At 49.7% G+C, this 23,713-nt stretch overlaps 1 protein-coding gene across 3 annotated transcripts; it reads right to left on the minus strand.

Annotated features, from left to right (window-relative positions):
• Positions 1-610: 610 nt before the first annotated feature.
• Positions 611-22,144, minus strand: NT5C1A (5'-nucleotidase, cytosolic IA). Of its 3 annotated transcripts, XR_008376809.1 has the most exons (7): positions 21,898-22,144; positions 15,453-15,620; positions 14,754-14,883; positions 12,913-13,035; positions 10,190-10,374; positions 6,688-8,603; positions 611-2,324 (listed from the first exon to the last, which is right to left on the minus strand). XR_008376809.1 is itself a non-coding variant. In XM_053575079.1 (6 exons), exons 1-6 carry the CDS (start codon positions 22,021-22,023, stop codon positions 8,238-8,240), a joined length of 1,098 nt encoding a protein of 365 aa, XP_053431054.1. In that variant the 5' UTR covers positions 22,024-22,144; the 3' UTR covers positions 2,471-8,237. The 3 variants fall into 3 exon arrangements, 2 of the variants coding, with proteins under 2 accessions (XP_053431054.1, XP_053431055.1); XM_053575079.1 differs by lacking the exon at positions 611-2,324 and having other exon boundaries at positions 2,471-8,603; XM_053575080.1 differs by lacking the exons at positions 611-2,324; positions 15,453-15,620 and having other exon boundaries at positions 2,471-8,603.
• Between the last annotated feature and the right edge of the window lie 1,569 nt (positions 22,145-23,713).

Here is a 23,713-nt window from a genome sequence, read left to right on the forward strand (position 1 = left end):
CGGTTTATTAAAAACCTCTCCTATTTATTTGAATGACTTTTAGGAAGCAGAAGCTCATATGGCAAAATTAAGGTATAGGACAAGCATGAGGAGTGACAGGGACCCACACTGCTGAGCACGTAGCACCCTTTATCACGTGACCAGAGAAATACTCCAAAAAGCCAGACAGAGCTGGAGCGATGGAGAAGGCTAACAGCAGGCAAAGGAGGGCAAAGCTGGGGAAAGTATGAGCAGTCTTTTCCCCAGATGAGGGAAGTCACAAAATGGAGTACATGCTCTGACTATTTTAGGAGGCACTTAGGAGGTTTATCACCAGAAGCGACCCAGGGAAGTTAGGTGATGAGGACTAGGGCAGCGCATGGTATCAAGGACAGCACTTCTGACAGGTAGACACAAGCACACCGTTCGTTGTTTTAAATTCGTGGGTACTGCAATGCTTTTAAGTAGAAACTAGAAGTTAAGGACGTGTGCTACTGAGTTGAAAAGAAGTTTGTGCATGCACAGTTAAGAACCCAGTAGGGCTGGACTAGGTCATCTCTGAGGTCACTTAAAGATCCCAAACTGTAAGTCTGAGTGTAATATCCTCAGACTCTCAGTTACTTGGCTCTAAAATTCCCGGTTCACTGGGCCTGGGCCAGTGGATGCAAACAGGAGACTTGAGGCTGGATTTAGCCTATAAGATCTGTTTTATTTGGCCTGTACAGTGTTTTGTAAATTTGAAATAGTTGCCAACATTTAAGAGTCCAGGTTTCTAGCTTCTTTTGAAAAATGAGGTAGAATATCTGGCCACATCAGCCCACATTCCCACATGGCAGCAACCGTATCAGACCACAGGGTAAGTGTTCTCCATTCTCATTAAACATCCGGCCTGATCGCTTGCTTTCACTCACAGGGGTCTCCTGCCTGGCCCCTTTAGGCATCAGGGTTTGTGACCTCTGGCCCAGGCATGCAGTCTGGGGTGACCTCAGTGATTTTCTGCTTGGCGGCAGCTATAAGTTTAGCCTTGAGGCCTTTACCCTAATTTCATGGCAGACGTCCCATGAAGGCGTAGTCACCCACAGGCCAGAAGTGTGGGAGTCGGTGACCCCAGTCTACAGAGCTTTGGTTTGCTTTACAGAGGCCTCTCACTTTGCAAAGAAGAGTAGAGCTGAAAAGTTCCCAGCCATATTTCACTTTTATAAATAGAATCCCAAAGGCCTCTGGGGGATGGCCCATTAGGTCAAGGGTAAGTCACTTCTGGGACAGACTAGAACACCCAAGCGGAGGCAGGAATCTGAGTCTAGGTTGGGCTGGGCCAACCGAGAGGGAGAAAGGCAGCTTTCCTAGCCATGGCCAGGATATGACCAGGGCATCTGTGTATAGTTGGCAAGTTTTGCAGGTGCCTAAGATATCACACACGTCACAGGGTAAATGGCTCCCTCTAGATGTTTGCGGTGCATAAACTGCCCAACTGTACATGTTGGCCCTGGAGCTGATGAAGCAGGTATAGTCAAAAGGGTTGTCCTAACACAGATTCTAACACTTTCTTCCTAAGGCTCAGGGGCAGGGATGGGAGGCAGAGAATTGGGAGCCAAGACCTTGCTAGCTCAGAGGCTGAAAGCTGGAGAGGAAGACTAAGGGGCCTGGTTTCAGTGGCCTCCAAGCTGCACATAGGAAAACATCCATGAGGTGATGGGAATGGATAGAAATATCCCAGGAAATATCACTAGCTAGCAGTGTGTGGGGCCCAGGACCCTCAATTAATGGAGAGATAACCATCTGTACACACGCCTAGTGAGGAGTCCACACTCACATACACACACAAGCACACAGAGTCATCAGCAGAGATATCTAACCCATTAGACACACTTACATAAATATTCACACATGCACTATTTTTATCCTGTTGCACACACTTATATAAGTACACTAATACACCCAGTTACAGTGGTGATGGGTGAGAGCAGTTGGCTCATCACACAGGCATGTTTAGCAGTCACTTCCAGAGCACTTTGAGTCCTTTTTGGCTGGCTAGAGCTACTTGTGGGAAAGTCCAGCGCAGCACCTGGTAGCATGGAAGGAGAGAAAAAGAAAATCGCTAACTACTGCCAGCTGAGTGTCCATCTGCAGTGCCCTCTACTGGTGGGAGGGAGTGAGTTTGCACCATTCTTCAAGCCTGGATAAAACCCAGGATACTGCTTCTCAAGTGCCTCTTCCCAGGAAGCTGCCATTCTCCCACAGGAGGCCATTCTGTTGTCTCCTCGTGTTCTGCTCAAGATGGGAGACCCTGGCATCCTCAAGGTTGCATCACAGTTTCAGAAAATGAACATTCCAGGCCTTGCAAGCTATGTGGATAGCAATACCCATCATCAACGGGGATGTAGAAATAGGTCTCACCTTTCATACCAGCTCCAGCCCACTGCTAGTACCCTGTTTCCCCTAAAATAAGACATCCTCTGAAAATAAGACCCACTTACAGGAAAGATAAGACATCCCCTGAAAATAAGACCTAGTGCATCTTTGGGAGCACACCTTAAAATAAGACACTGTCTTATTTTCGGGGAAACAGGGTAGCTATCTGGAGTGCTCGGTTGGGAAGGACCCTGAGGCCAAGTCTGGACTGAGCAGACAAGAGTATTGTGATGCAGTGGTGACAGCAACAGTGGCTGGAAATGGGACCTCTTCCACACTTGCATTCTTACAGTAGATCCCAGGGCCTTGATAAACCTCTCAGTTTGCAGAGTCCTAGAATTTTCCTGATCCACAATTACATCGTGAGAAGTACATGTGCTTATTTCTCACACCCTCGTACCACAAGAAAACTGTCATTTCAACTTTTGCTGGCGTTTTCTCTGTCACTTGACCAGTTAAACTCTAATCCAGCTACAGTCTTTGCTGGGGCCACCTTCATAAAGGATTTGTTACTGCTTTCACAGACAGCGTACAGATGACTTGTTAACTTAGAGCTGCAGTAGTCAACTTCGGGGCATTTCACTTTATCCAAAACTTATATTTAGCTACTGCCCATCCTCCACCTACCCAACTTAGCACTGTCCGAGAGGCCTCAGGAGGGCAATGACAAGTTGAGAACACAGAGCCACATTGAGCACATTGATGCTGGACAGACAGCAAGGGGTCCTGCTCTACCGATCAGCTTAGGAGGGCACACTCTAGTCAAATCTGTGTATCAACAAAATTACAAATTACAATAGGCTGTGTGTCACTTGAAAATAGTTCAAACTGTGGGCCAAGAGAGATGGCTCAAGCCTGTAATCCTAGCACTCTGGGAGGCCAAGGCGGGTGGATTGCCTGAGCTCAGGAGTTCGAGACAAACCTGAGCAAGAGTGAGACCCCCATCTCTAAAAAATAGCTGGGTGTTGTGGCAGGCACCTGTAGTCCCAGCTACTTGGGAAGCTGAGACAAGAGGATCATTTGAACCTAAGAGTTTTAGGTTGCTTTGAGCTATGACACCACGGCACTCTACCAAGGGGGACAGAGTGAGACTCTGTCTCAAAAAAGAAAAGAAAAAGAAAAAGTTAAAACTTGGAATTTTGGGCGGCGCCTGTGGCTCAGTCGGTAAGGCGCTGGCCACATATACCGAGGGTGGTGGGTTCAAACCCGGCCTCGGTCAAACTGCAACCAAAAAATAGCTGGGCGTTGTGGCGGGCGCCTGTAGTCCCAGCTACTCGGGAGGCTGAGGCAAGAGAATGGCTTAAGCCCAGGAGTTGGAGGTTGCTGTGAGCTGTGTGAGGCCACGGCACTCTACCAAGGACCATAAAGTGAGACTCTGTCTCTACAAAAAAAACAACTTGGAATTTCAAATCCTCAAATATCAAGCAAGGGTTGGATGGGCACAGAGCCTCCATGCCCTTCCTCCTTAGCAATGGAGCCAACCTCTGGTTACCAACACTTCTGTATGTGTAACCCGGTTCATCCCACGAAGGAGTGGGCCAGGGATGTTTGCCTTAGCCCAAGGGGTCAGCAAACTTTTTCTGTAAAGGGTCAGATATTAAATATTTTTGGCTTTGCAGTCTCTGTTGCAATAATTCAATTCTGCAACAGTTGGTACAACTGTGTATCAACAAGTGCTTTTCCAAAAACAAGTGGCGGGTCAGTTTTGGCCCATGGGCCCACAGCTTGCCAAACTGTACATTAGCCCAAAACAGGGTCTTCAAACTGGGTTCCACAGAACTTGGGGTTGCTTGGAAGTACTTCAAAGGGTCTGCAAAAGTTTGGCTCTAATTTATTTTTAACTCTTTCAGAAGCTATAATAAAAATACACCCACTCCCTTGGTGTGTGTCACACTTTATGGGGGCAAGACATGATTGCAAGAGGGACTTTACCTAACAATTGCAATCAGTGTAACCTGGCTTATTGTACCCTCAATGAATCCCCAACAATAAAAAAAAAAAAATACACCCACTCAAACATATTCCAGTGTTTCAACACAGAAGAAATCAACACATTAGCTGAGTGTCACATCAACTTCTTTGGGGAAGATCTCACAGTGAGGCTTCTCTTGCCACCTCCCTGCATCTGTATGTGCAGGATGACAAAATGGTTGAGTGCCTGGGTCCTGGCATGAGACAGACATGAGTTTGAGTCCCAGCACTGCCACTTACTAGCTTTGGATAAGTTACTTTAGCTCCCTAAACTAGCCTGGCTGAAACACCAGAAAAGAGAATAGACGCTGGCTGTAAAGAAATAGAAACCATGTATTTCTTTAGATGGTGCAGCCCCCTGCAGGCTGGACTGGGGGAAGATGGCATATTCACAGTAGAGGGTCCAGCTGAGGCCATGAAAGAACACTCGGGATTTGCGGCAGCCCTAGTTTCCAACTAGTATGGAGGCATTTCAAGATTTTTATCACCTGTTTGGATGTACTGATGTATATCAATTGAATATCATATGTAGAATATAAATGTCTTAACCCAATAACTAAGAAAATGCCGTGAACTTCCATTAACCACTTTGATGAAAACATTTCAAATTGTATATAAAACCAGCACATTGTGCCCCATGATTGCATAATGTACACAGCTATGATTTAATTAAAAAAAAAAAGAAAGAAAGAAATGAGCATGTGTCAGAGTGAAGAGAATTGCTAAGGAACAGTGCCTCCAAATTGGTGAGAGAAGTTGGGATCCAGGTCACAAGTGATAGGGTTGGCTTTACATAGGAATGTGGGCAATTGATGCACATTAGGAGATAGAAAAAAATTGAATATCATATATAATCCCAAATCCATCTTGGATTTGAACTTCTTGATAGTTTCTATTTTTTTTCTGGCATATTCTGCCACATCGCACTACTCTGATTGGGCTTTCAGGCAGGGAAAGGGGCTGTTTTGCAATTACCTTTGCAATCTCAGTCTGTTACAGAAGTAACAGGGCTTCTATATTTCTAAGTGGCAGTCCCATTGGGTCTGGGACTTTGTTGGCATGGATTTTCTGGGGCCAGTGTTCTGTAGGACTTGTTGGAGAAGTGATGCTTTCAGCTCACAGGGTCCCTCTGCCTCAGTGCTGCATTCTCTGGTTGGGCCTGGGGCTTTGATGCTCACCTGGCTTTTAAATATCCTGATGATACAGTAAACAGTGCTCTTCACCCCTCAGCCCCTCCTCACCTCTTGAAACCATCAGAAAACTTGTCTAGCTGCTGCCTAAGCCTGCCACTCCCGGACTTCTAGCCTTTCATTTCAGCTACTGAAAGGTTTTTTCCAGGCCTGAGATGCTCATTTGTAATTTCAATAATAGAATTTGGACCCTCAGTGTTTCTCCATTGCTCAGGGCTGTCTATGTCTATTAAAGGTGGCTCCAGTGAAATCTGTGGCTTTTTACTGCCCCTTATCTTTCTGCTTCCAGCATCATATTTTCTTGCTTCCTGAGAGACCTGGAAGAATTAGTGGCGTTCATCACTAGGCCCTGGGGGTAAGACTCATGGTCCCAGAATCCCTGGAGTTTATCTCAATTAGGTGACATCTGATGTGGCCCTTAGTGCACAAGTCCACCCTGATCAAGTGGCCTCATGCCATCCTATGAGCCGGGGCTGTGCCCAACCTTGCAGGTTATATTTCTGTGAGCCCTGGACGCTTCATGGGGGTGATTCTGACCTCAGGGTCAGAGGACCTATCTGGGGTTCAGCCGGGATTGAAGGTGACTTGGACTGAGCACTCTCTCTTATTTTCTTTTCATTTCCTTAAGGTTCCTCTTGGGTCTCACTGTACCTCCAGCTAGGCTTGGAACTCTGCTAGTGGAGGAAGCCACAAACCAGGCTTTCTGTCCCAAGGCCTTTTCTGTTGGCTAGAAGGATGCTGGCTGTGTGGTAAAAATGACCTCGTGCAAAGGCATCTTTATCACATGCCCTTCTAGGTACAACAGTGTATGTCACCTGATAAGGCAGTAGGTGTCTGCCCAGACACTCAGCATAGCCCTTCCTTGTTGGAACCAGCCTTTTGGAGACTTCCAACACCGATAGAAAAACATAGCCCAGCACTTGTCTTCTGGCCCAAACTGTCGCTCATTTCAAGAACCTATCTTCTCACTTTGTTCTCTTTCCTGGATTATATTTCTGTAGCAACTACGTTCCCCCACTTTGCCTAGAACTTATGCCCATTCAGCCCCTGAGCTGATGGGTCTTGAAGGACCAAGATCAGTTCCCACCCCTTTTCCTGCCCCTACCCTTCCAGGCTCCTGCCCCTCTGATGATACCTGAACACCCGGCAGTCAGTCCACATACGGATGCCTGCTCACCCCTTCTTGGTCATTCTGGGCAATCAGCGTTGGTGAGAGAGCCAGGGCTGCCCATCAAGGGAGGAGGCTGACTCATCCTGTGGTGAGAGTTCTCCACTGGAAGAGGTGGTGAAGCAGCTGCAGGAGCTCCAGAAACATGAAGGATTCACTGCTACATCTCAAGGGGAGGTCACCTCATCTTGGAACCCCCTGAACAACGTCTAGTAATGAAGAGTTCATTCCCTCCAACAGCAGCTCCAACTGGCCTTCCACTCACAACTCCAGCCTTTGAATTCTGCTGGGGCCCATTGCAGCTCCTCCCTCCCTAACCTGTCACTATCTCAGACACTTCCCACTTCACCCCAGGCAGCAACTCATCCTCAGACTCAGCCTGGACAATGGCCCACTGCTGCCACTCTGCTTTCCTCTCCTGCATCTGGGGCCACCACAGCAGACACAGATTCCCCACCAGCAGAGCTGCTCGCTGGCACAGCAGGAGGCAGTAATTGAGGGAGTGAGGGGAAAGGTGAGGGGGGTGGCAGACAAGAACAACCCAACTTTGGCTAAAAACAAAAGCAAAAGAAATACTGTGCAGGCAGCCACAAAAGTGCCTCCCCAGGAAGCGCCTGTAGCGCCCCCTGCTGGCTGGAGGAGAGAGTGTGTGCAGATTGACAAGTTAATCTTGTCCAGTGGTTTCCAGATGTGTAAAGTGATAGGTAGGGTTGCTGTGAGTGATTGTGCATTTTGCCCATTTGACAAAGGCCTCTGAACTGAGGAGCCAATGAGGGCTGAGATCCAGTCTCTATCCTGTTTACCAAGCTGGGTGCGCAGCACTGGTGTGGTTCAGGCCAGAGAAGGGGCTGTCTTTTTGATCATCATTCTTCTAGAAAATGTATCTTTTTGCAATCTGCATGAAGGTGACATGCATATCAGCAGCAGCCGTGGCATAGAATGCCTCCTTCTAAGAGAGCAATCTGGCAGAATCCAACTTCTTTGATTAAAGGGGAGTTTGAAAACCATCCCAAATATGGGGAAACTGGGGGCCGTGAAGGGGAGGGATTTCCTCAAAGTCACACAGTTGATGCCAGGACAGACTTTGAGGCCTGATCCACTCTCTGTTGGAGCAGTGTTTTCGGTTCTGTAACTGTACCAGTGCAACTGTTACTACGTATGTCCCTCCATGCACCCACCAAGGTTCATGGCTATCTAGTTTTCATCCCAAGCCCTTTTGAGGCCTCCTGGCCTCCCTGGTCCTCTCAGTCTCAGACCCGGCCACTCCCCACTGAAATCCAGCTACTCTGCACAGTCCTATTGTCCTGGTCAGGCCCTTGGCACAGGGTTTACCCCAAAGTGGGGATGGTGAGAACACCAGCCCAGTCTGCATAATTTCCTCCAAATATCTCACTCAGAGGGATGAGGGCAGCCAGGCAGAAGGGCACACAGTGAAGAACTAGAAGGGTCTATCAGATGAGGAGTTGAAGTATGACAGGGAGCCTGGAGCAATGGGGATCAGCAAGCCAGTGGCTCAGCTACTGTGTAGGCGGGGCCTGCTTTGCGGGTGCAGTCCGCCGAGATGCCTGTGCCACTCCGTAAGGCACATGGGCAGCCACAGTGCCCATCTCCTGAGCCCCAGCCACATGGAACATCTGGTCATCAAAGAAGATGTGTGGGCGAATCTTCTCGAGAAGGGGGCCCTTGGGTGCTCCAGCTAGGAACAAGGCCTCATCTGTCTCCAGGCCCCAGCTGCGCAGGGTCTTGAGAGCCCGGGCCCCGGAACTGGCTGCACTGCGTGCTGTCACCAAGTAGGTACGAATTGGGCACTCCAGCCGCAGGCCCTTGGAATAGAACTTCTTCTGCAGCCTACCCAGTGCCTCCAGAAAGCCCTTTAAGGGGCCCTGTGATAAGGCAAAGGAACACTGTGAGCTCTACCCTCCCAACATTTGCTCCCTCTCCCCAGGTACACTAGGGTCTTATGGTATAGCATGGGAAAGCTTCTTAGGATCTCAAAATCTTTCAGTTAGTTCTGCTCTGCCTGCTTGGGCCACCATGTATATCTGTGGGGCTGTGGACCCACTGTGTCCATCTGGGGGTCTGTACTACTGTCTACTGGGGATGGGTCAGTAACTGTACCAGGGATACTGTTACTATGTATGTCGCTTCATGCACCCATCAAGGTTCATGGATATCTGTCCTGCAGCTCCATAAGTGTGACCACTAGCAGGAGGATATTGAAAATAGTTTCATAGCTGTGGCATAGGCACCCTCCAATCAGAATAGACTCCAGCTAAAAATAACTGGGACGGATAGACCAATGTATAACTGCTGAACATCAACGGTGCTCATCAGGCACAAGGTGGCTCAGTGTCGCTCAAGCTTTCTAGAGCCAGAAAAAGAATTTATTCTCTGCAGTCCCCAGAACAATGAAGCTTAATGAGGATGCGTGAATAGAAAACAGGATGTTGATGAAGAAAACTGCTTATTTCCAAAGCAACTTGAAGGAAAAGTGGGCTTCTAGTCTGGGAGACCCCTCACTGGCTAGATGATATGGAGCAAGCCATGGTCTCCTAGGCCTCTGCCTGCCACTTAGTGGGAAAATTATTTTGCCCTTTTGCAGGTGCAGTCCGCAGAGATGCCTGTGCCACTCCGTAAGGCACATGGGCAGCCACATTCTTGTGAGGGAGCTCACAAGAATGGAAGTGAAATGAATATTCATTCAGGAGTCACAACTGAAGCTGGCTGAGCTCTTGGAGAGGGGTTCTGGGATCACTGAGCACTCAGATTTTAAATACTCAAATAAAAGGTCTCAGGAGGGCTGGAGAAGCCCAACAGCCCCAACTCCAGGGGATTTCTGCCATTTCTAGGGCGTATTCTGCTTTCAAAGAGACTCTGAGCATCTTGAGGATGAGTGAGGATCCCTGCGTCCTTGGCCAAGGGATGGAGGGCAGGAGTGTTCCACATCAAATGTCCTGCCTCGGACACCACACCCAGCTGGAATTCCCTGCCCCAGCGAGGGGCACCTGTCCAGCAGCTCCTTTCTTCCTGTTTCCAGTGAGGGAAATGGGGCTCACACAGAGGGATGGAGATCTCAGAGAGGAGAAGGCTCCAGACAAGAGAGAGGATGGCAGCTTCAGAGAGAGGCTGAGGCCGTCAGAGAGGGGTGAGGACCTCAGAAAAAGGGCGGGGGGCCTAGAGCGACAAAGGGGACTTCAGTGAGGGGATGGAGACTCAAAATTGGGGATTTTAGCTGCAAAGAGGGGCTGAGAGGGTAGACGCTTTGGAGAGGGTATGGCTCGGAGATGCTTCCAGTGAGGGGCAAAGGGGCTTAGTGCAGAGGTGGAAGTTCACTGAAAGGAATGGGGGCCAAGTGAGAGGGATGTGGGCTTGAGGGGACATAGCTGAACTCTGGGCTGAGCTGGGGGTCTGGTTCTGGGCTGGGGTGCTGCCTTGTCTTATTCAGGGGTTTTGGGACAACGGTGAGCACCTGGGCCAAAGGTTTGTTCTCGTGGGCCTTCTCATGCTCAAAGAATCTGTCCAGCCCGTGGGCCTTCACAATGCGTTCCGACTCATCTGAGAAGAGCACAGCATCCCCATCGAAGGCCACACGCAGCTGACTCTGGGACACAGCCACATCCCTGTTGGGGCTGAAGATGGTGGCAGCTGCAATCCCTGGGCAGAGAGAGGCAAGTGTTGTCTATCTCCAGGCAGAGCAATAGGGCCCCCCTGCCTGGGGGGGGCAAAGGAAACATATTTCAGACTATCCTGTCCCACCTGCCTCACCCAGAGCTCAGGGCAAGGCTAATATAACTATTTAAAAACTAGTACACAGGCACTAGCCAAGGAGAATGGACAGTAGCCATAGCTCTGAGGATCCTCACCTTGTCAGGTTAACCCTTTGGTTGCTGCTTTGTGGAGAAGTCTGGGAGACTCCCAGGGTGCAGAAAGGTGATCAGAGGACTTAGGGAAGGAAGCATTTACCAACCAGTATGAAGGAATTTCAGTCTTTCCATACTTTAATGCCTAGTAAGGTAATGCTAGTGTGGACCAGGTGGACATCAAGCCCTGGCTGAGAGGAAGAATACCACAGGCCATGCTGTCTGGCCAGGGGCTCCTCAGAGGCCCCTGATGTAAAGCTATGGGGGGCTGGGAAGGAGCCCCAACTCTGGCTTAGCCTTGGCCACTTCCTCATGGCTGATTCCAGCAAGTCACTCCACCCCTCTGGACCAATGTAGAACTAAGGGCCTCTCAGCTCCATCTGGAGCTGAGACCCCAGGTTGCAATCTGCAGTGGGGTGGATATGGGCACCCTCAGTCTACAGCCACAATGATACCAAGTATGCCTTACTCAGAGCAACCTGGTCATTCAGGGCTCCTGGAGACAACCTGGGTGGCCCTGGGAGGCAGCATGAGTGACAGCAGACTGTGTGTATCCCAGGGGGTCAAGGATGCCTGTTTGTGACTCAGGCTCCAGGCTGGAGCTGCACTGGATGACAGAGAGCCATGCTGGGAGGCTGGAGACCTGGGCGGCTGGCTGAGCTGATTGATCATCAAGGCTCCATCTCTCCAAAGGCCACTCCAGCCCTACTCTTTGGGAACCTGGAGTCACAGAGGCTAGGCTTAGGAAAGCTTGAGGAGGAGTGAGCAGTGCCAGCCTCATACAACTTCACTAGCCTCAGAGCCCTACAAGCAAGCCCAGGCCCAGGCAACAGGCCAGGCACCTTCACTGCTCTGCCAGCCCTGGAACCAAGATGACCTAGAGCTACCTCTACCCTGAGCAGAGCCATAGCCACCAATGCTCTCCTGACCAATACCCTGCTCCCTAGCCTGAGGTCAAGTTGCAGACGTACAGAGGCACCCCTGCATGTCAGTGCCAAGGCTGTGATGTTATCTGAGAAAATGTCTCTGCTCTCTGGTTAAGAAAAGCCTCTGGGCTCGGCTCCTGTGGCTCAAGTGGCTAAAGGCACCAGCCACATACACCTGAGCTGGCGGGTTTGAATGCAAGCCAGGCCAGCCAAACAACAATGACAACTACAACCAAAGAAAAAAAAATAGCCGGGCGTTGTGGCAGGTGCCTGTAGTCCCAGCTACTTGGGAGGTGGAGGCAGGAGAATCACATGAACCCAGGAGTTGGAGGTTGCTGTGAGCTGTGATGCCACAGCACTCTACCCAGGGCGACAGCTTGAGGCTCTGTCTCAAAAAAAAAAAAGGCTCTGGCTTGTGGCTCAAAGGAGTAGGGTGCTCCATATGCCAGAGGTGGCGGGTTCAAACCCAGCCCGGGCCAAAAACTGAAAAAAAAAAAAAAAAAGAAAAAGAAAGCCTCTGGGAGCTCTCTAGCAGGACAGTGGGGCTTTGGGAGACAGAGGTCAGGCCTCCAGCAGGAGGCAGTGTGAAAGAGGAAGAGAAAAGTGGACGTATTGTTGGTTGGTAAAGAAACCTGCCACTAGTGTCCAGCCTAAGGAGTCTTCTCAGGCAGCTGGGTGACTCCTCCTGTTTTCTTCCACACGCAATAGGAAATGCACCGTGTTGGGAAGAGTCAGAGTATGGATACAACTCAAAACCGCCCCTCAAAAGAGACACAAGGAGTCCCCAAAGGAGGGGATTCTCTTTCTTAGTACTAGCAGCTGGGTCTCTTAACCTCCCCTCAGCACTGGCTAGTCATTTCCCAGACCCCACGGCTAAGGCTGGACTAGGTATGGGTTCCCCAGCCCATAGACCCAGAGTGAGGCCCAGTGTAAATATAAATAGTGGGAAACACAAATACAGAGTCAGTGCAACTGGAGGTTGTCGGGAGCGGTATGGTGGCTTTAGGAGCTGAATTCTACTTGAAATGAACTTTGTCTCAGTATGGTGGAGTGGGAAAGAGGCTATCCATGGTCACATAGGAATCAGAACTCCTACTGACTGGGAGGAATCTTACAGGGAGTAGCTTTCTGGGCTGTAAGGAGAGTTTCCACAGAGGCAGAAAGCTGGGCAATACTGAGAAGTAAATGCATCCTTAACACAGTAGGAGTGGAGGTGGGAAAGTGGAACAGGAGGGCCTTGTTTTCAGAGTTTATAGAACAGATTATAAGAATTAAGTATGACATAGCCGCTACTTCCAGTTACCATGGCAACTTCCAGCACCTGCTCAGAGCTGTAGGACAGGCCTCCCACCCCTGGGATCCCTTTGCTGGACTCTCCCCCCCTTTTCCTCCTCATTTTGACTTACCCTCATCAATGGCTTCCTGCACTTTTTCCGCATCAGCTGACAAGTAGAGGTTGGTGTGATAGGCCTTGAGGTAGCAGATGGGGCTGTTCCCACCTGTCATGCAGAACCTCTCAATGAACAGGTCTGGGGAGGAGGTACAGAGTAGCAGGTGAGGCCAGGGTTAGCCTGCAGGGCATCAGAGTGGCCCCTTTTTGCCCAGTGGATGCCACTTTGAGTGACGCAGGGAAGCAGAGTGATTCTTGGGGGTGATTTTAGGCCAGTGTTCCCCCTCCAAGCCTCTCCATCCTTCATCCATGAAATGGGGATGATCACATCTTTGGAGCAATTACCTGGCTCACAGTAGCATCGCTTGTTAAGGAATCACAGAGCTATAAAAGGCGGGTCCTCCAGCCATACCTGTGTGACCCCACCCTCCTGGCTATAGCTGATTGGATAGGGTCAGACACCTGACCCACGCTGGGCCAATCTGATTTTCTCCCAGCCTGATCTGACAACCAGCTGGTCTCCCTGGCTGAGGAAATATTTGCTAGTTGATAAATGGTTGCTGTTCTTAGCACATTGGGTTACCCAGCACTACCCTGGCCCCCTGCCAGGACTCCACAGCAGAAAGGGGTAGTGCCTGGAATGGTGGGACAGTGCTACAGATGGTGTGTTTTTTTTGTAGAGACAGAGTCTCACTGTACTGCCCTCGGTAGAGTGCCGTAGCGTCACACGGCTCACAGCAACCTCTAACTCTTGGGCTGAAGCAATTCTCCTGCCTCAGCCTCCCGAGCAGCTGGGACTACAGGCGCCCGCCACAACGCCCAGCTATTTTTTTTGTTGTTGTTGCAGTTTGGCTGGGGCTGGGTTTGAACCCACCACCCTCGGCATATGGGGCCAGCGCCCTACTCACTGAGCCACAGGCGCTACCCTACAGATGGCGTTTTTCTTGATTGCTCAGCATCTGTGTCACACAGGTGGTTAAATATTTTGAATATCACCCCTGCTCCCAGCAATTTGAATATCACCCCTGCTTCCAGCAATTTGAAATTAGTATTAAAAAATGCCTACTGGACTAGCTTCATTGCTTAAAACAAGACTTGAGTAAACCTACAAATACAGGTTTATTTTCGTGTCTCTCTTGGTCCCCCAAACTGAATTTCTCAGCTTTTCTTGATTATGGTTTTTATTCAGGAAAAGCAGAGAAATCCAGTTTGGGGAGAAAGACTGAAAAAAAAAAAAAAGGAACAAACTTGCTAAAGAAGCACAAATTAGGGCTCACGTGGTCCAGAGAATAGAAGAGCCTCGGAGAGATTTCCAGTACTTGGATTCAGGCCTTTGGAGGCCCAATGTTATTCCCTTCCCTGTGGTTCTGACAGACAGCCCTGCAACCTAATAAGAAATTATTCTCTTCAGCATAAGCTAGCCTTGGAGGGTCTATTACTCTCAATCACAAGTCTGGACTAAGACATAAAGCCCTTTCACTCTGACAAATGGCTGATTCTCCTAGTAGTCTCATGAAGCCTCTTAGCCCACCACAGTCAGAGAAACAGAGGCACAGAGGCTGTAAGTGCCCTGCCTGATCCCACTGGGAGTGGGGGTTGTATTATGGGGCCAGAGCTGGCTTGGACTGGATTGCAAGAGCCCACGACTACACATTCAGGAATTTTGTGAGCCAGTTATGTTATTCAACCATCCGTGGCTTGAAATCAGCCGTGGTAGAAATACTTATGTCATGAAAACTGGCAATGTTGCAATTAGGGTTTTGTTTGTTTTAAAAAGCCAGTTTACCAGCACAACGTGGGGCTTGGAGTTCCAGTCCATACAGGTTCTAGAGCCAAACCCCTCGTGCTCATGCTTACCATAGTGGTTGATACTGTTGATGAGGCGGACACCCACTTGAGCATGGTTGTTGGTTACGAGGACGATGTCAAAGACGTCATCACTATCGGGGTACAGCTCCCGCAGCCGCGTGTTCACAGCCTCCAGAGCCTGGAAAGGAAAGGGCACCCTCCAGCTCAGACTCACAAGAACGGATACCTGGAGTCGGTGGTCAGGAATCCAGTGAAGGGGAAAGAGGGGAGGTCAGGGGCCGGGTTGGGGATGAGATCAGTGCACATGAACTATCTTCGCCTTATGCCACTTTTCTTTTCTTTTCTTTTTTTTTTTTTGCAGTTTTGGTCAGGGCTGGGCTTGAACCCACCACCCTGGGTATATGGGGCCAGTGCCCTATTCCTTGAGCCACAGGCGCTGCCCCTCCTTATGCCACTTTTCTACCATTGTATGAGTTGCTTACAGTTTAGGGACGCCTCCCTAAAGGGGTGACTGGGGACCGAAACCCAGCCCACGTTCCATTCACCAAGCTGGTTCCCAGGCATGGGGCTGCATTAATCCAGAGTTTGTGGGTGGCCCTTCTTCCCATAAAGGCTCTGTCCCCCAGCCAAGCCATTCACTTATGGGGTTGCATCTACCCCTTTTCCTTACTCAAACACTCGCGGGAATGCTGTTTTCTAATCCCCACTAAGGCACTTTATGGGCTAGTGCTGGGGCTACCCCCTCACCTTCACGAAAGGGAAGGCCGGCCCGGGGCTGAAGGGCTCGTTCTCGTGCTGCAGCTGGTAGCGCACGTATTCCTCCACGCCCTGCTCCGCGTAGACCCGCTGCTCCTCGTCCATGCGGAACAAGGCTCGGGAGGACACAGCAATGGTGACCGCATTCTGAGGCTTAGGCTGCAGAGGTGTGGTAGGAGGGGCTGTCACTCAGACCTCCCCTGAGGCAGATGCGCTCATGTAAGCCCCGCCAGGTACTGGGGACACGGAGAAGAGGCTTAGCCATGGGCAGACTTAGGTCAGAAACTCATCTATGCAGGACCAGATGGAATTGAGGGAAGGGCTGGGTCCCCCACTAGGAGCACCATCTGAGGGAGGGACATGCCCTCAGGAAGTTTGCGATCTTGTCGACCATCTGGACACAACAGAAAAATGAAGACAATGTCTGTAGCCCAAGTGTGACTGATGCTAGAGATGATTTCCAGATGGTTTCCATTACAAAGCAAGAGCTACATGCTCTTAGGAAGGAAAGCTGCCCGTAAACAACATTATATTAAAAAATGTATCTCCAACCCAGATTTGTCTCCTGAGCTCCAGTCTTATATATCTAATTATCCCAGTTGACTAACAAACTCTCAAACTCAACATTACCAAGGCTGAATTCCCACCACTTCCTCCACCCCCAAATCTGACCCCACTCTCATTTCTTCATCTGAATGCTTGGCACCACCATCCACGCATCACCCGAGCAGGAGCCTGGAAGTCAGTCTCGTCTCTATTCTCCCATTGTTCAGTCACCATAATGAATCAACTCTACTAGAATTCATCTACCTCTTTCTGTTCCAGCCTTCAGTATCTCTCACGTACTCCAATCTGTCATGCATACTGCTGTCAGGAGATTTTTCTAATATTCAGATCTGATCATAACCCACCTCTTCAGTAGTGTCCACTCTTCTCTCAACAAGGTCAGCAGCCTTTAGTGTAGAGTAAGAAGCCTCTCACAACAGACTCCTCCCTCTCACCTTCCCCTTCCCTATCTTTGCTCAGGCTGGCCTTTCTCACATCTGATCACACTTTCCCCTCTTCTCTCTCTGAGCCTTTGCACATGTTACTTGTTGCCTTCGTCCAGTATGCTTTCCCTGACTCTGTCTAGCTAACTTCCACTTTACTCTTTGGGTCTCAGACTAGAAGTCCCTCACCCCAGTCTTAGTTTCCTTCTTGGTAACATTTAATTATAATTGCTTGTTTAATTATTTCACTTTCTAGGCAGAGTTGTAGGGAGAAAGCAGAATCATGCCTCAGCTCTAAGAGAGCAGGAACCATGAGTACTTTCTCATTATATCTCTAGTGTTTACTACCATGCCTAGCATAGAGAGGGACTCAGTAAACTGAATTTTTAATAAGTTTCAATACACTTTTTTTTTTAGAGACAGAGTCTCATTTTTTTGCCCTCGGTAGAGTGCCGTGGCATCACAGCTAATAGCAACCTCCAGCTCTTGGGCTTAGGCGATTCTCTTGCCTCAGCCTCCTGAGTAGCTGGGACTACAGGTGTCCACCACAATGCCCAGCTTGTTTTTCTGTTTTTAGTAGAGACAGTGTTTCACTCTTGTTCAGGCTGGTCTTGAAACTCCTGAGCTCAAGCAATCTGCCTGCCTCAGACTCTCAGAGTGCTAGGATTACAGGAGTGAGCCATCATGCCTGGCAATATACTTCTAATATATTTCAATATGCAATGACAAATTCAACATGAACTAGAAACCCCAGTGCATTGCCCTAATCTGTTCAGATTGCTTTATATATAGTAGGTGCTCAGAGACTTTTTTTGTAGTTGTTGTTGATGCCAATTTCACAAGCATCTACTGGTTCTTTGCACCAGGCACCTACCTAGTGGTTCTAGTAAACACCTGGTTCCTACCCTCAGAGCTCATAGGCCAGTGGGAGAGAAAGATAGGTAAACAGAGAACTCAAATGCAAGAAGGAAGGAAATGAGCTTGAATATGTCCGCTAAAGCTCATGTGTTGGAAACTTAATCCCTAATTGAGTAGTGTCAAGAAGTTGGACCTCTAAGAGGTGATTCAGAGTGATCTTTCTAAAATAAAAGTGAGACCAAGTTAATCCCCTACTGAAAGAAAGAAAGAAGAAAGAAAGAAAGAAAGAAAGAAAGAAAGAAAGAAAGAAAGAAAGAAAGAAAGAAAGAAAGAAAGAAAGAAAGAAAGAAAGAAAGAAAGAAAGAAAGAAAGAAAAGAAAAGAAAAGAAAAGAAAGACTCACTGCACCTCGCATTCTGGTCTGTTCGTGAATGTACCCAACACCACAAGCTTCTTTCACGGGTCAAGCTTGGGCTCCAGTCAATTGACAGCATTCGTTGGTTACCATGTGACAGCTACTGTGCAGGGTACATGGCAGGGATACAGGTATGATCCCTGCCCCTGTGGAGCTTATAATTCATCCCCCAAGGCAGATTTATGCCCTCTCTTAGGAGAGCACTGTCCAGTGGAACTTTCTATGATAATGGAAATATTCCATAATCTGTGTTACCCATGTGGCTATGGAACAACTTGAAATGTGACTAGTGAGACTGAGAAATCAAATTTTTAATTTTATTTAATTTTAATTAACTTAAATAGCTACATATGGCTAGTGGCTAATGCAGCTTTAGAACCTTAAAATAGGAATGAAAGACAAAAGAGTTCCCCAAGGTCGTGTGGTGGACCTCAGTTTGCATCTGACTTCTAATCCTAAGAGGGTGTGTGTGTCTGGCAGGGATAGGTCTGTGTAAAGCAGTGGCAGGATGGGTGCTTCTCCTCTGAGGCACTACACAAATGACTCTCCCAGTTGCTGGCCACCCTACCATGCATCTGTATGTCCTATGGGTAGGGATGGTGGGAGGGTAGGGAGACCCTCTCATAGCCCAGGGAACCTGTAGGCCTTTGGAGCAGGAGCTGAGCTTTCCCCACACCTGGACTTACTGTCCTGGGGACGAGCCCATCATGCCTTTAAGAACAGAGAGCCAGCTGCCCCTGCCCCTTCAGGCAGGTTCCCAAGTGAGGCATTCCAGCCTAGGCAGCCAGCCAAGATCACACTATTCACTTTCTGTCCCACATTCCCTACCAGACTACCAAGTCCTAGGTCTCCTTTGGCTGATTTACCTAGACCCCATCCCACCCCACTCAAAGGCAAGAAAAATCATGACCCAAGAGTCTCTACTTCTCTATTTTACTGATAGCAAAACAGGCCCAGAGATGGGCAGAGTATTACTCTAGGACACACAGCAAAGTCAAGGCAGAGCTAGGATGAGATCTCAAGCCTCTAGCCTGGCATCTGTCTATACAGCTGTCCCCTTGGTATGCCTCTCCCTCCTCTTAGGTCCCAGAAGACCTCCTCCACTGGGTACTTCAGCCATTTCCCTGGAAACACCTCCCCTAGACCTTGCTTTCCTGATGTGGGAAAATGGTGAGGGGCCCCCATGCCCTCAGACTGTTGTTTCTAAGGACAGGGCTATCTTTCCCTCAGAACAGAGGTCCCAAGGGCAGGCCCCTGTCTTCCTGCTGAGACTGCTGTGACACGGTATGAGTGACATAGGATCTAGAGGGCTTATGCTGCTATAGGAAATACTTATCCCAGCTGAGATAGGTGACTGGCCTGTCCAGGAGGAGCTGAAGAAACAGGTGAGAGGGGTTGACCAGAACTGGACAAGCCACCACAGGGAGACCCTCTTGGGCTTGGCTGCAGAACAAGTCAGCTGGTCAGGTGTTGTTAGGAACACACACTAGGAACAGTTCCTCCAGAGATTAGAAGGAAATCCAGATCCTGGATTGCGGATTGGATCAGGACAACTCAGGGGCTTAGCTTGGGCACTCTGGGCTCCAGGGAACCAAGGTCCTGCCAGACTTCCATGCCTTCCAGTGGTGCTGAGGGGCAGGCTGACAGCTCTGACCCAGCCCGCCTGAGGACCTCCCGTAGAGGCCAGCATGATTCTGCCTATTGAACCCAAGACAGGAACACAGCCAGAAAGCTGTTCTTTCTAGTAGGATTGGGAAAGAAAAGGGTTGCTGGAGGAGAGGAAGACAGGACAGCTCTGGACTGAGGAAGTACTCTGACCCCATGAGGAGAGGGCCTCCCATGGGCCTAGGGGTTAAATATATTTCACTCAGACCCCTGGGAATGAGAATAAGTCCAGGTCAGGCCCTGATGGGGACCACGAGGCCTAATGCCCTCAAAATAGCCTGTGGGAAGAGGGGCGACTGCAGGAAGGAATAGGGACCAGGAAGCCTCTGGGCTCCTTGCCTCTCAAAGAGCTGTGAAGGCCAGGGGTGGCCAAGGGGCCAAGGGCTCCCCAGTTCCCTGATGCTTGAGGAAGAAAGGGATTTTGAGCATTGATGCATTCTCTATCCTCTTCTCCCCATCCCTCAGGCCACTACATTCTAAGCTTCTTCTTCAGGCAGAGACTAGCCTTCTCACTCTTTCCGATCTATCTGACATACTGTCCCAGAGTGATCTTTCTAAAATAAAAGTGAGATCAAATTAATCCCCTGCTGAAAAATCCAGCAAAAGCTCCATAATGGTTTTCCATATTTTTTAAAAAGTAGGTTAACCTCTTATTCAAATGAACTCCTGGGCAGAACCCTAATACAGGAGGTCATATGGCCACCAAGTATGTAAATCAGCTATTAACATACTTAATTGCTCTACATTTTAAAAATTCAAATGCATCATATAAATATGAATGTATTTATTATAAAGTCAGCTAATGAAAAAACACAGTTGTTTGGATGTCAACATTAGGATACTAGTGCAGATGCTGATCCGTTTCTGTGTTGGTTTTTGCCCAGTATTCAGAAAGTCCTGATTTGTATCAAGTAAGTGGTTACAAATGCTAAGAGGTTTTTTGCTTTGTTTTGTTTTAAACTGCAAGCTTTGCAATCTCAAGATGTTCTCCTATTAAACGGATCATAGGAAAAGCTTTATTCTAAAGTTCACTAATAAAATAATCAACCTGTAGCATGAGTTAATATGTTAGTGGTCTCCAAGGTACTAAAATGTCCATCTAACACATTTGAGTGAGTGGAGTTTCATTACATATTTTTAATTGTTTAAAACATAGTTTGAAGAAAAATCAATTAGATTCACAAATGCAGAATTCCTGAAACTCCCTTGTTTCCAAACTAGATTCCAACTCTTAAGCCCACTGAATAAGGTCCATGCTCTTTAACAACACCCTGAAGGCCCTTCACAGGTTCTCACACGTCCCTCCACTCTTTCCCAACAATACTACATCGTCCCATCAGTACTTACTCAGGAGCATGGTCCTGAGTTTTAAAGACATCTCCATGCTTTCTCCTGTTTCTCCACCTGCTCAGGCTTTATGATCAGCTCAAATGTCACCTCTACAAAGCCTTCCCCAGTTTGAAGTCCTTCCTTCCTCTGTGCTGTCCTTGCATCGTTTAGGGTCTTTTCTGTGCACTCACTATTTCCAAAGCCTCCATCCGGGTGCTAGGCATGACTAAGGCAGAGATTCAGCTGAGTTTATCAATCCCTATTTCTGAGCCAGAGCCCAGAGGTGCAAACTGAATAACTCCTGATAGAGCCTCTTGGAGAAGGGTCTTTGGAGGGAAGCAGCGGGATGCTTTAAGATCAAGCTAGAGCTTTTTGGAGGACCGTTTGGGGCCATCCTCTATCCTCTATCCTCAGTCTCTTCCCTAAGCACTGAGATTTTGGAAGCGGGAGTGAGTCTGGTCCAAGCGCAGATCAGGGCATCGTGAACTTGTGGAGAAGAGGAGCTCTCTCCTCTACCTGAAGCTCTAAAGGGCTGACACCATCACGTGGGTCAGGGGACGTTAATGCCCACTGCGAAGGGAGCAGAGCCTGGAGCTGGAGCATAGAGTCCAGCCTTGGGATCCTGGAACCAGGGGTGCCAACCCTAGATGTAGAGTGTGGATCCCAATGCTTGAAGCCAGCAGCTCCTTTCTTTAGAACACGGGGAAGGGGAGTGCAGCGTCGGAAGCCCAGACCGCAGGGCTCTCTGATCCAGACCAGGAATGCTGGGGTCCGAGACCGACGCCCAGATGGCAGAGACCAGAACACACAGCGAGGAGCTGCGTTTCCAGAGTCTGGTCACCCCAGCCGCAGGCTCTTCAGCAGGTGCAGCTGACCGGCTTTGCCAACAAGTGCTGTCTGTGCGCCCCGGCTGCCTGGGACGGGCTGGGGCCGCCGGCCGCGAGCTGGGCCCTGGTGACAGCATGGGGGAGGGGGATCCTGGCGTGGAACCCGAGCCCGGGGGAAAAAAAACACCAGAGCAAAGCTCCCAAAATAAACCCGAGTACTCGCCAACTGCGGGGCGCATTCTGGGGCTGAGGAGTTGCGTGCCCTCCTGGAGGGGCGCCACGGGTCCCTTCCCAGGGGACGACCTCGTTCCCAGGGTGCCCCCCCGCCACCCTTTACCCACGCCTTGCTTTTACCGATTTGGGTTTCTTCTTGGGCGCGAGGTTATCGTAGAAAGTCTTGGCTTCCTCCCAGCGCGGAGCCGCGGCAGTCTCTGCTCCAGGCCCGGGCTCGCGGGGCTCCCGGGGCTCCCCAGGTTCCATACTCCGGCTCGGACCCGCCGGCGGCGGCGGAGACGCGGGGCTCGCGGGGCTGGACTGCTGGAGGGAGGCGCGTCCCGGAGCGAGAAGGAGGCGGGCGGGCTCGTGAGCCCGGAGCCCCGCCCGCCGGGGTGTCCAGCTCGCCCTCTCCGTCTCCGGTGCGTTGCTGCTGTCGTTGCCGCTGTTGTACGGGTACCGAGGGACGGCTGAGCCCTCCTCCCTCGATCGACCCACGCTGGAAGCGAGTGGGAGAGGTGCCTGTCTGGCTTTCTGGAAGGAGGCGCCTGAAGGCTGCGGGCTTCTGCGGATCCGGGATTTCGAAAATAATCTTCGCAGGTGCTCAAGGGCACCAAGAGAGGCCTGACCACCACCCACCCGACAGTGATCCTCAAAGAAGAAAAGGAAAACCTAGCCGCCCCTCTGCTCCTTACTTAAAGCTAGCCACGCACCTTTCCTCTTGGAAGCCGGGACCCTGGGACCCTGGGACCCCAAGCAGTGTCCCCTTCCGTCGGAACCCATCCTGCAGGCGGACGAGAGGTGATGCATGGACAGCCCCGCCCACGAGCAGACGCCTGCTCGCAGCGGGCAGCTCTTCCACACCAAGGCCGAGCGGTCCTTGCAGGCCGTGGCTAGACCAAGCTCCCCTCGGTTGGGGCGGGCGTCGGGGACTCAGAACCGAATTATTGCTGGCTCCACGGTGGCCAGCAGGGGGCGCGCACTCCTAGATACCCCCTGCCCAGCTTGGAGCCGCTAGTTAAGAGCCATGAAGAGGCTGGAGACAGTGAGGGTAGAAAAGGGACCTCAGAACCAAAGTATCTTAGATTACCATCTTGGAATTCCAGAGCATGGTCCCTCTTGGTGCAGAGCTCTGTACTAGTCCTAGAAGGCAGACACAAACGTCACCCTCCCCACAGCACAGGCCAGGAAGTCTAGTAGCCTCCCTCACAGATGTGCACAGGTGGGTGGAAGAAGCAGGAGAAAATACGGGGAAGGGTGCAGAATGGAGGAATCTGCCTAGCCTCCATCTTGTCCTGGGAGGAACTAATCAATAAAAGGGGAAAAGGGGAAAAACAATAATAAAGAGTTTTAGGATTAGGAGGAAGTATGTTTAGACTTGTCTTCTCCAGCCTTAATAGAGATGGCTCTAAAACCTTTTGCATCCTGCCCACCCTATCGCAGTGTGACTTTGACACTCCTTCCATTCAGAGGTGAAGTTGAGTCTCAGTTGGCCTCGTGACTTGTTTTTGGCCAAAAGAATGCAGTAGAAGTGATGCTATATGGTTTCCAAGCTTAAGTCTTAAGATATTCCATTTTTACTCTCTTGGGGGCCAGTTACTATGCGAAGAAGTCTGGACTATCCTGCTGGAAAGGCCACATGGTGAGACAGAGAGGCTCTGGAAGATAGAAGTCAATGTAGGAGAACTGAGGTTCCTCAGGCAACTGTCAGCACCAACTGCCAGACTTGCGAGTGAGGCCAACCCAGCTGTTTCAGACTGAGCCCACTTCCCAGTGGAACACAGCCAACACAATGTGCAGCAGTAAAACCTTCCTGCAGAGCCCAGCCAACTCATGGAATTATGAAAAATATAAATCATTGTTTTGAGCACTAAGTTTTGGTGTCGCTTGTTATACAGCAATAAATAATTGAAAGGGGTCAATTATTCTGAGGTGACTCATGGAAGAGAGATGAGGT

Source organism: Nycticebus coucang, chromosome 22, assembly GCF_027406575.1.
Source record: "Nycticebus coucang isolate mNycCou1 chromosome 22, mNycCou1.pri, whole genome shotgun sequence".
Taxonomy (NCBI): Eukaryota; Metazoa; Chordata; class Mammalia; order Primates; family Lorisidae; genus Nycticebus; species Nycticebus coucang.